Genomic DNA, 12,144 nt, shown 5'->3' with positions numbered 1-12,144 from the left:
TGGGTTGTCGGATTTTGTGAGTTTCGTCGAATTCCGAAGCGTGGGCCCGGGGGCCGGGTTTGAGCAATTTCGGAATTTTGATGTTAACTTGGATATTTTCGAGTGGGCTTTGCTCCCTTAGAATATTTTAATGATTATGTACTGATTGTGGCTAGATTTGGAGCATCCAGAGGTCGATTCGTGCGGGCGAGGCATCGCGGGCTAGAGTTTGGACCGGTTCGAGTTGAGTAATGATTGTAAATGATATCCTGAGGGTTTGAAANACGCGCTTAATGGCGAGCGCGGGGTTGTTTACTATTGGTGATTGTGACTTGGTCCGTCCCGATTAATATTTTTACCGCGTATTTGACTGAAATGTATTTGTTATCAACATGACTTGGGCCTATTGCCGTATTTTGGGCTTCATGCTGACTGCTTGAATCCTTCGTGGATTTTTATCACTGTTTCCTCACTATTTTGATATACTACTTGAACTCAGTCCTGTTGATTATACTGTTTTTACAAACTCAGCTGCTTTAATTGAACTTTGAGACTTAAATGATATTTCCACTGTTGTTTGGGCTGAGCACTACTATTTTATTGATGCCTGAGGGGCTTATGATGTTTTCTGGACTGAGTGGGGCCGAGGGCCATATGTGAGGAGGCTTTCAAGCCTCGAGTGTGATGTGAGGAGGCTTTCAGGCCTCGAGTGTGATGTGAGGAGGCTTTCAGGCCTTTTGTGTGATGTGAGAAGGCTTTCAGGCCTTATGTTGATATTGCGCTTAGGCCGTAAGGGGCCCCTTCGGAGTCTGCACACCCACAGTGAGCGCGGGTACCCATATGATCTGAGAGTGAGCCCGAGGGGCTGATACTATGCTGAGTAACTGAGAGTGAGCCCGAGGGGCTGATACTGTGCTGGGTGATTGATACTGAGCCCGAGGGGCTGATACTGTTCTGAGTGATTGATACTGGGCCCGAGGGGAAGATTACTACTCACTATTTACTTGTTGTTTTACCTGATTTACCTGTTTTTAAAAGGAGATTTCATTTGATTCTTTACGGTTTTACTGCTTTAAGTAATTTACTGCCTGATATAGAATTGTCTTGTGCATTTATGTGTTTTCATGCTTTCAACCATTATTTATTGTTATTACTCAGTGAGTTGGAGTACTCCCTTTACTCCCTGCACTTCGTGTGCAGATGCAGGTATTTGTTCACCCGGTAGCGGGTTTGAGTTGATCGGAGGCTAAGTTTATCGGAGTTTGGCGAGGTGATTGTTAGCGTTCGCAGCACCGCATTTCTTCCTTATGTTTATCAGTTCTCTTTTGTATATTTTAGGCCTTGTAGTTGTAATTATACTCTGATAGATGCTCGTGACTTGTGACACCCCGGTTTGGGCTGTGTCGGGATGGTTTTCCTTGTTATTATCGCTGTTTCCGTAATTATGGCTATCTTAAACATGTTTTAGTTCTGTTTATGTTAATTAATTGTTTAAAGGAGGTGTTTCGTTTGTTCTGGCTGGCCTTGTCTTCACGAGAGGCGCCATCACGACCGGGTTCGGGAATTGGATCGTGAGAGTTTTAAATGTCAAAACGACGGAGCGAATCGTTATATTTAATTAGTTTGACGAAGGGACAAGTTGGCTGCTCACATAAAATGATAAGACAATCAAAAGAATCAATCCATGAAGAGGGCAGAAGATAAGAGATTTATTGATTAAAAGAAAGATACAAATCTATGGTTATATGTGCCAGGGGGCAGGGCTAGAGCCTAGAAGATTAGGTACGGGTTTGGTTAGTCCAAATTCTTATTTGTATTAAGAAGTTCACTAAATATATATAATTTTAATTCAAACCTAGCTACATGTACTTGATGCCATCATTCGTAAACTTATTACTCATAAAATTCAAATTCTAAATCAACATAAGTCCAAAGGAAAAAGAAGAGCTTGCAAAGCTTTAGGGCTAAAGTTCAAAATAAACAGACGAAGATGAGATTAATGAAACTAGAATTTCCCGTAAAGCTATTAGCATTTAGTTCAATAATTACTTTTTCCTTTTAATAATCCATACTCAAAATCGAATGTGCATAATTATTTGAACACAAATGTGCATACTGTCTAACAAATTTAGGGCTTCCTTTAACACTTTGCCATTATCATTTCTTGGTATATTGCACCTTGCTTTTCCTCATTTTGTTGTATATATTGCATTTTGTTTCCTTTAAAAAATTCAGCCTAAAATTAAGATCGAAGTAATACTTTAATTTTTACGTTTACCTAATTATTTTTACCGTTTTCCTTATTATTATTAAGTTTTACTGACGAAATTAAATTACAGAAATTCAAGAAAGATAAAAGTAGGAAATCAAACAAACTAGTTGATGACTGCATGGCCGGAGCTAGAGGAGCAGAAGGGGTTTCTTCGACCCGTTTCATTGAAAAATTATACTTATATATAGGTTCAAATTAGATGTTGAATTTCTGAATAGAAATTATGTCAACCGCCACTGGACTGCTATGTAGGACCGCACCATTTGTCAAGTTCTAAATTAAATTCTTATTACATCACTGATTAGAACGGACAATTAAAGATAGATTCTTGTAGAATTTTTGGGCTAATCCCTTTTGCTTTTTATTTATCAAGTATCAGTCATCTCATCCATAATTTATTTCAGACAAAAAAAAAATTAAAGTGATCCCAGCAAAGTACGTATACTGGTGTCTTTAATAAGTACTGCGTATGATTGCCGGCAGAAATGCTTGTTTGGTGGTCAAGCAATGTGGAAAACGAATTATTTAAGGTCAAAAGAAGCTCACACCAGTGTTGACCAAGTCCAGCATAAAAATCTACTGAAAATCTCCATTGATTGACTACAATAGTTTAGGTGACATTAGTTTTTAAAAGGTGCTTGAATATATTTTTAAATTTTTTTAAAAAAAAATATCTTATTGTTTGTACGTTAGACTGAATAAATTAAAATTTATGTAGCTATTAGTTTTTTTTCAAATATCGGCTGCAAATAAAAAGCATGTCAAATATCTAAAATGACTGAATACAAATGTTTTTTTTTTAATTTGTATAAACTTTTATCGTTTAATAGTAGTTAAGTAGGAGTATATATTTTGCACTTGATGTTGATTATTTATCTATTTTCTTAATTTTGGCGGATCTAGTGAAGGAGCTAGAGCTTCATCCTTTTGACTTAGATCTTATAGATGTGTTAAAAAGAAATTCACTAAATAAGTAAAATAATAAATTTCAAACGCAATAAACTAAATGAGTTACGATAGAATTTTGAATTCGAGCCAAGAAAGTTCTGTAACCGCCTCTGAATGCATGATAATAAACATAGTAAAGAGAGCAAGGTAAGATGCACAGTGTTGCTGATTGACCCCTAATCATATTATGCTTTTTGTATTGTGAAGAGAATTGTTACCTAATTTTATTTACGGAAAAGGGTTCAAAATGCCCCTAAACTATTGGAAAAGGTTTAAAAATAACCTTCATCCACCTATTGGGCTAAAAATACTCCTCCATCCACTTTTTTGGTTCATTTATGCCCTTTGACCATTAGGTCAATGCTAAATTAAAAATAATTATTTTCTTTTTGTAAAGCTAAAAAAAAAATATTTTGCGAAATATTTTCGTTTTTTTAACTAATGCACCAATAGTCCACTAATTTAGTAAAGTCTTCTTATTTTATTTTCTTTTTGCTTTTACAAAAACAATTCAGTTTTCATTTTTTTCAGTTTTTTTAAAGTATTTGTTTTTGTAAAAACTGGAAATTTTTTTTATAAAAACAAAAAATAAATTGTTTTAATAAAATATTTTCGTTTTTTAAAACTGAAAAGAATTATTTTCAACAAAATATTTTCGTTTTTGAAAAATATTTTTTTTTTCATTTTTTTCAGTTTTTTTAAAACATTTAGTTTTATTTTCGTTTTTCAGTTTTTTTTAAAAGAAAAAATATTTTAGTTTTTTTAAAAAACTGAAAAAAATGAAAAAAAATATTTTTCAAAAATGAAAATTTTGTTGAAAGTATTTTTTTCAGTTTTTAAAAAAATGAAAATATTTTATTAAAAACATTTTTTTCTGTTTTTACAAAAAAAATGCTTTAAAAAATTGAAAAAAATAGTTTTTTGTAAAAACTGAATTGTTTTTTGTAAAAACTGAAAAACAAAGAAGAAGAAGACTTTACTAAATTAGTGGATTACTGGTGCATTAGTTTAAAAAAACGAAAACATTTTGTGAATTTTTTTTAAGTTTTACAAAAAGAATAATAATTATTTTTAATTCAGCATTGACCTAACGGTCAAAGGGAATAAGTGAACCAAAAAGGTGGATGGAGGGGTATTTTTAGCCCAATAGGTGGATGCAGAGTATTTTTAAACCTTTTCCAATAGTTTAGGAGCATTTTGAACCCTTTTCCGTTTTATTTATTTACTACTCGTATTGTTTGTACGTTAGAGTTTAGTGTATATATAATATACGTACCATTATTTTCCCCAAATGCTAAACATCACTTTCTATTTGAGAAACAACTTTAAAAAGTAAAATCTTTTCGGTAGTTTTGTCCTAATAAAAGTAAAAATATTTAACTAATTCCATTAACCATTTCCTAAAAGACTTTGGTTTAGCATTAATGTCGGGAAGAAAAAAACAAAAGCAAACCATTAAAGGAACTGTACCCCTCCCTTAAAATATCCTAAATAGGGTTTCAGTTTTGTTTTCTCTTTACCAACAACACAATCCATTGATTAGTTGGGTTAAGAACCACCTCTTCTTGGATTGTTTGTTTGTCCCTTCAATTTCAATTTCTTCTATTTTTACCTACATATACATACGCGTGGGCAGACAATAAATCTTTTCCTATTATTATTTTTATTGTCACAAGATCATGCCATGTCCGTATAATCATAACCGCAGCCTCTTCATCATCCCTTTGTAATTTTCCTCAGTTTTTTTTCTTCAAGATTTCCCTTTTTCTGGGTCGGTGTATATGTATGGAAATTGCATCTCCACCTGTTATGCTTTGAATTTGATTCAAAGTCTTGAGATTTAACAAAAACCCAAATTCAATTTTCTTTGAATTTTGATTGAAGAAAAGAGTGGATTGAAGAATGCCTTTATTTCCATGGAAGAAGGTGAAGAAGGGGGCAAGCATATCACAAATGGTGAAGGAGCATGTAATGAATTCTCAAAGAGGTGCTGGATCATCTCCCCTTATGGTTGAAACCGGTTTCCCTACTTCCCTTGTTGATCTTGTCGTCAAGAACCGGTCTAGATTCAAGAAGAAAACCAAGAAACCTCTTTCTTTGTCCTCTCCAATTCCCTCTCCTTCACCACCACCACCCCCTTCTCCTATCACTATTACTTCCTCTGTTGAGGCGTTGATTGATGATACGGTTTCCCCTTTGATCCCTGAAGTTGAAGTTGAAAAAAAATCTGATCTTTTAAGTATGAATCAGGGGTTGGTAGTGGGGGTTTTGAAGATGTTTATGGTGGTGGTTTTGGTTCTAGGGATGAATAATCTTGTGCTGGGGATTACTGTGTCGGCCTTCTTGTTGCTTTTCTTGGAATATTTAGGGCAAAGTTTGTATGGATTCTTTTCTCCAGTACAAAGGAGAGTTGGATTGGTGATACAGGGGATCTTTAGGGCCAAAGTGGTTGAACTAGAGGAAGATGAAGATTGTGTTTTTAAGGCGCCATCGCGGGACCATGAGTTGTCCTCTGATTTTGGATGCCAAGTTCAAGAAATTGAAGTTGTACAAGAACCTTATGAAGAGGAAAGTCAATGTATTTGTGATGGCAAATTGACATGTGAAGGAGTGGATGTAGAGGGGGTTGTAATGGAGAAAGGAGAGGAATTTAGATGTGATTTATCTCAATCCAAGGAAAAGAAATCTCATAGGGCGAAGATGAAATCGAAAATGAAGAAACTTGTTCCGAAGAAGTTTAGAAAGAAGAAAGGTTCAGCACTGGAGAGTCATCATATGATCCTGAATGAAGGAAGGAATGAAATTGTAGGTTCTAATTGTGAACGGGAAATGAAATCCGATGTATCATCGGTGGCAAGTAGAATAGATCATAAGACAGATGTTGTTGAGGTTGTTGGTAGTACTGGAGAATCATCTAATGGACTTAGTGATGCTAGCGTTGAAGGATCATTTAGAGGTATTGATAAGGCAACCATAGTCGGGGAAGATGGTTTAACTGAAATAGAGCATAATTCTATGTATATTGTTCTCCTTTTGGTTGTTCTAGTTGGCCTTATTGGAGGTCGGGTTCTTGCACTCGTCGTTACTTTAACATGTTGCCTGATGTCGAGGCAAGGTGAAGGAATCAGAAGATACGCAAAACTGCCCGTGATCATCAGGTCTATTCCCAAAATGTTCAGTTAGAATCTCTTTTAACTCATTCATAGAAAGCCCTTGTGAAGGCTTATTGATAGTGTTTTGTGAAGTGCTGTTTAAGCCTTCCTTTGATCTTTAGAGCTTTACTTTGATGGAGAGTTCAACCTTTGGTTGATCACTTAGCCAGAGATCTTGTATTATGTCTTGTAAAGTTACTGAAACGTGATTAACTTTGTTATACTGATGTGTCTGGAATCTGAATCAATGCTGCATAATAGTTGACCCCATTCATCCTTTTGCCTTTTTCAGTCCCGGTGATAAATTGCAGTGAGTATGGTTAAACTTAGCTTATTCCCTTGGGAACCATGTTTTTCTTGTGTTCAATTTTTCCGGAGATATGAAACACCCAATGTCACAGGAATAGGTTTTTGAGTTAAGACCTTCAAACGTAAAAGGATGCCGGGGGATTGGGATATTTAACCCTGTTTCATGATAACAAAGATTTTGTTTTTCTTATTTTTGTTGTTGATACACACTTTCAGTTCATTGTTTAGGTCCTTATGCTTGGAGTTCAGCAGGATTAGTATCACTTTTTTGTTTGTTGTTCTCAATGTCTTAGCTTCTTATTCTTGGATGACCAGCCTAAATTTCTCTGTTATACATTGTATATTTTTGGCTTCTTTCTTTAATGCCAACTCTGCCCTATTTTGTTGCTGGTGTCTGAAACAATGGCTCATTCATTTTCAGAAACTATTAGGTCAAATATTTGCCACAACAAATAGATTGATATTAATATTAAGAGGGTGTTTGGCTAAGCTTATAAGCTGGTCAAACTGGCTTATAAGCACTTTTTGGCTTATCTACGCGTTTGATATAATTAAAAGTGCTTATAAGTTAAGTGCTTATAAACCAAAAATAAGTCAAAAGCCATAAGTTGGTCTCCCCCAACTTATCAAATTTCAGCTTATAAGCACTTTAGGTTTGACCAAAATATTTACTATTCTATCCCTAAAATACTTCTTTTTAAAACAGAACTCTTCGTATACCTAGTTCTTCAGCTGCTTATTATTTAATTTCAGCACTTTCATCCAAACACGTAACTGCTTATTTTTTAAATCAGCTTCAGCACTTAAAAGTGTTTTTCAGCACCTAATGCTTATCAGCTACTCTAAATCAGCTAAGCCAAACGGGCTCTAAGTAGTCGTAATCGAGTGTAACTATGCTTGCTTTGTTGACCCTTTTTTGCCTTCTTCACCATCTGATTGAGTGGCCATGGACTATATTTTGACGTTCACTGTTGAGATCTCCAATTTATACTTTTATCTGGTCTGCAACTTCTATTAGAGTAGATTTTCACAAGTTTGACTGATTTCGTAGTGATGGCTCTTTGATATGGTGGCAGCTACATGGGTTTCACTTGATTCACAGCTTTCTCTTTACCTGTATTTTACATGTTTAATGATCCAGATAGGGCTATGTTGAGTTTGTTTGAGGGAAGGACATACGAGAGTGTTACTAGAACCAAACAAAAAAATTTAGCTTTTCTCTTCTATTAAAATAACAACAACAAATTCAGTGATTTCCCAAAAGTAGGGTTTGGGGAGGGTAAAATGTATGCAGCCTTACCCCTAACTTGGAAGGACAGAGAGGTTGTTTCCGATAGACCCTCGGCTGGAGAAATGATGAAAAGAGTAATGGCAACAAGTATAAACGACAACAAGCTAAAGTTAAGATCGAAGCCAAGAAAGTAGTTAAACTCTAGGTAATAATAGCAATCTATGAATAAAAGGATATCATACTAACACTAATGCTAGAGAACTTGAGTAAGACAAAGGTAAACGCTAGAATACCTGCTAACCTTCTACCATAATCTTCAACCTCCTCACCCTCCTATTTAGGGCGTCCTCAGTCAACTCCAACTTCTCTTTTGATAAGTCAAAATAATTTTATTAATAATTTCACCAAGAAGATGTGCCAAATTTATGATAGATTTGGTTAGACTAGAGGAAGTTAGAAAGCCCTGAGTTAGTATGCAGAGTTGGAAGAGAATATCAATATATCGGTTCTTCTTTATCAAAGTTCAAGATCTTCATGAATTCTGGAGTAAATTTTATGAGTGGACATTCAGCTTTGTGTTTATTATCCAAAAATCTTTTTTCTTTTTTTTTTATTACGTAAAAGTCATGCAACTTTGTGTTTGTTATCCAAAAATCACTTCTTTTTTTTCTATTGTTACACAAAAATTATTTTACTATGCTTTAATTATCACAATAGTCACATTAACAAGATTTTATAGAACTTTTACCCGAAAAGCCTATTATGCCCTTGACATTATAAATCATTCCATTTATATAAACTTTCACCTGCAGAGAGGTTGTTTCCGATAGACCCTCGACTGGAGAAAGGGTGAAAAAGAGTAATGGCAACAGTATGAACAACAACAAGATAAAGTTACGAGCGAAACCAAGAAAACAATTAAATTTTAGGTAATAATAGCAATCTATGATTAAAAGGTACACTAATGCTAGCGAATTGAGTAAGACAAAGAGAAATACTCGACTACCTACTAACCTTCCACCCTAATCTTCGACCTCTACACCGTCCTATTAAGGGTCGTGTCCTCGATTAGTTCCGGCTGCTCTTTTGATAAGTCAAAATAGTTTTATTAACAATTTCACCTAGAAGATGTGCCAAATTTATGATAGACCAGAGGAAATTACAAAGCCCTGAATTAGGATAAGGAGTTGGAAGAGATATCAGTATATCGGTTCTTCTTTGTCAAAGTTCAAGATCTTCATGAATTTTGGAGTAAATTTTATGGGTGGCCTTATCTAAAATTTTTTTTTATTACGTAAAAAGTCATGCGACTTTGTGTTTGTTACCCAAAGGTCACTTAATTTTTTTTGTTACACGAAAATTATTTTACTATATCACAATAGTCATTTTGACCGGATTTTGTAAAACTTTCATCTGAAAAGTCGATTATGGCCTTGACATTATAAATTCTCCCATTTATATAATATCTTTTATATTATATATTCCTATATAACATATTTTTACCTAGGTATTTTACTTATTATTAAAATAACTTAATATTATTTTATTTATTATTTTTATAATATATTCGTACATTTAATTTTTTCTTAATGTTAACTTTCAAGATATATTGGTAGTCTTATTAAATTAATCAGTAACATCAATGTGAACAAATCTCAAAAAAAAAAAAATATCCCAAGTCAAAATTGTTAACCATGAATAATGAAATGTTTATAATCAAAATTTATAAAATTAAAGCTCACAGTTTCATCAGCCAAACCATATTCGTTAATCACATAAATAAAATATCCACATTTAGCACACTGGCACATCAAATTAATACTTTTAAATAAATAATGTTAACAGATAAAGCTTTAAGAAACTTAATATTAAACACAAATGTCTTTGATTTATTCTAAAAGTTTTATTGACTATGAAAAACTGGCATTTGTTAAACAAATCTGTTCTTATTATTTCAAATATATATTAATAAATAAATATTTTGCCATTTTTATATTTTAAAATATATTCATGTTTGAATACGATTAAAAAACTTGAATGCCATGAAAAAATTAAATGTATGGATATATTATAAAAGGAATAAATAAAATATTATAAAGTTATTTTAATCATAAGTAAAATACCTAGGTAAAAATATATTATATTGGAGTATATAATATAGAAGGTATTATATAAATAAGAGAATTTATAATATTAATGGCATAATAGACTTTCTAGGTATAAGTTTTATTAAATTTTGTCATTGTTTTAGATCTCTTATTACAAATCAGATGCTTTCATATGGGGATGAATAGCACGCTTTCTTCTTCAATTGGAAAAAGAGTGAATTATTTTTAACGGATCCAAACTCATTTATGTCTAGCTAGTCACCCAGGCCATTCAATACAGCATCTTAATTATGTATTTGTATTTAACGATGGCCGACAACATGATGGGTATAGAAAGAAGTTGTGAAAAGGTGAAGGAGTGAAGTTATGTAGATGATTAGGGATTTTATTTCAGTAAGGGTATGTTAAGGATTACAAAATGATTTAGGGATAAATTATTATATTAGTCAAAACAAAAGTACGGACTTATAATAGGCAGAACTAGAATTTCAAAAGGATGGATGCACCACTACCTTTAACATGAACCTTCAATTTGATTATATGATATTTGATGGTGGCCACAACTAAACAAGCGACTCTACTTGCAGCTTGTTTGGATGGTTGTTCCCCGTTGTATCGTATTGTATTGTCATCTCGAAACAATGTTTGTTTTGATTGTTTCATTAAAATTGGTTGTATTGTATTGTTAAATTCATTGTTCCGGAACAATGAAAAGTCCCCTTTTGTGAAACAACCGATTTGGTGTGGTGGGATTGTTTCCTATTTTTCTTTCCAATTATGCCCTAACTTATTACTGCACAATTCTATTTTATCCTTTAGTTTTTTTTTGCTATTTTAACTCCAAATCTCCAACCTATAAACTACTTTATTTTTTCCCAGAACTTCTGCCGCCAACGTTAAAGGTGTTTTGCCGCCTTCTGTTTTATTTTTTCTCCTAATTTGCTTTTAACTCAATTCTAATTAGTTGTGCTCCTTTGTTTTGCCTTCTTCTGTCTCACTCCTTTGTTCTACTTTCTTAAGGTGTTTTACCTTCTTTTGTTCTGCTTTTTAAAATTATTTTTATGCATATTTTTTGATAAATTTAATATTTAAACAATTGAGGGTATTTTAGTAAATTTATCAGTTACAGTACAGTACGATACAGTCAAACCAAATATCAAAATATTTGTTTACCCTCGAATCTGGATAACAATTGAATTTATATGGGGTTTTAAGGATCCGTGAACTAAAAGATACAAAAGGCTTTTAGGTTGAGGAAAATAAAGATAAAGACTCAACAATTGCTGTTAAAGTAAATAATCGCAGAATATAATATTGCTTAGAACAATTGTGCTTCATCCTCCACAAGAATTTAGAGAGATACCCATTTATACATTCTGATTAAGGGTAAAAATAAGGTAGGTAAATTGATTACATCGTGGATCCCTGTAATTACGCCTTAATGGCCTGAAGTGGTTGAGAAAATCACGTTTGGGCGAGATATCCGGCGACGCTTGGTTATCCGTTACGAGCCCGGCTTCCGACCTTGTGTGTTTCTCCATCCGGTGGTGATTCCTTTCGAGCTCTGTAACGGTCTCGAAATGACTCGACCTCGGTTGTAGACGTGGCCGTCGTTCTACCTTGCATCCAGGTCGGGTTCGATGGCCCCGACTTGCTCCGGACCGGATCCAACCCGGTCGGGCTCAAGCAAAAAAGGGTATCACCCAATACAGATAGTCCCCTCGTTTATTAGAGAGTAATGATAATAAACGATATGACCGGTGACGTGATGCCCGTGACGTATGGCCATACGCCAGGTGAAAAAGCCATCGAGTGCTCTGACCACGCCTGCTGCAGGCATTTAATGCTTCTCTTAATTATCTGTCGCTTCGTGTCTGCGGCTTCGCGATTCGTGCCACCGCCTCATGGAAAAAGTATAAACGACCCTTCCAGGTTCAACATTTCCTATCTTTCTCAAATTCTGCATTGGTTGTATTTTCTTTTCATCTCTTCGTAAAGCTTTAAGAAATGGCGAAAACTTCACAAAGTGTTCCTTCTAGACCAAGCTCGGCCGCGAGCCCCGCTAGATCTGATGAACATGCACCAGAACCCCCATTGAAAGCATTCACACCGACTGGTTGCTCGGTATCTGCCGACTTCCAGGTT

At 34.2% G+C, this 12,144-nt stretch overlaps 1 protein-coding gene across 1 annotated transcript; it reads left to right on the top strand.

The window, feature by feature from the left end:
* Positions 1-4,674: 4,674 nt before the first annotated feature.
* Positions 4,675-6,621, top strand: LOC109210110. Its single transcript, XM_019373481.1, has one exon. The coding sequence runs from the start codon at positions 5,102-5,104 to the stop codon at positions 6,380-6,382; it is 1,281 nt and encodes a 426-aa protein (XP_019229026.1). The 5' UTR covers positions 4,675-5,101; the 3' UTR covers positions 6,383-6,621.
* The last annotated feature ends 5,523 nt before the right edge of the window (positions 6,622-12,144 follow it).

Source organism: Nicotiana attenuata, unplaced genomic scaffold (assembly GCF_001879085.1).
Source record: "Nicotiana attenuata strain UT unplaced genomic scaffold, NIATTr2, whole genome shotgun sequence".
Lineage (NCBI taxonomy): Eukaryota > Viridiplantae > Streptophyta > Magnoliopsida > Solanales > Solanaceae > Nicotiana > Nicotiana attenuata.
Note: the sequence above shows the minus strand (reverse complement) of the source record. Positions and strands in the feature narration are given on the sequence as shown.

What these genes read in the sequence shown, in the direction of transcription:
- LOC109210110 (XM_019373481.1), top strand. Translation starts at nt 5,102, where the DNA reads ATGCCTTTATTTCCATGGAAGAAGGTGAAGAAGGGGGCAAGCATATCA.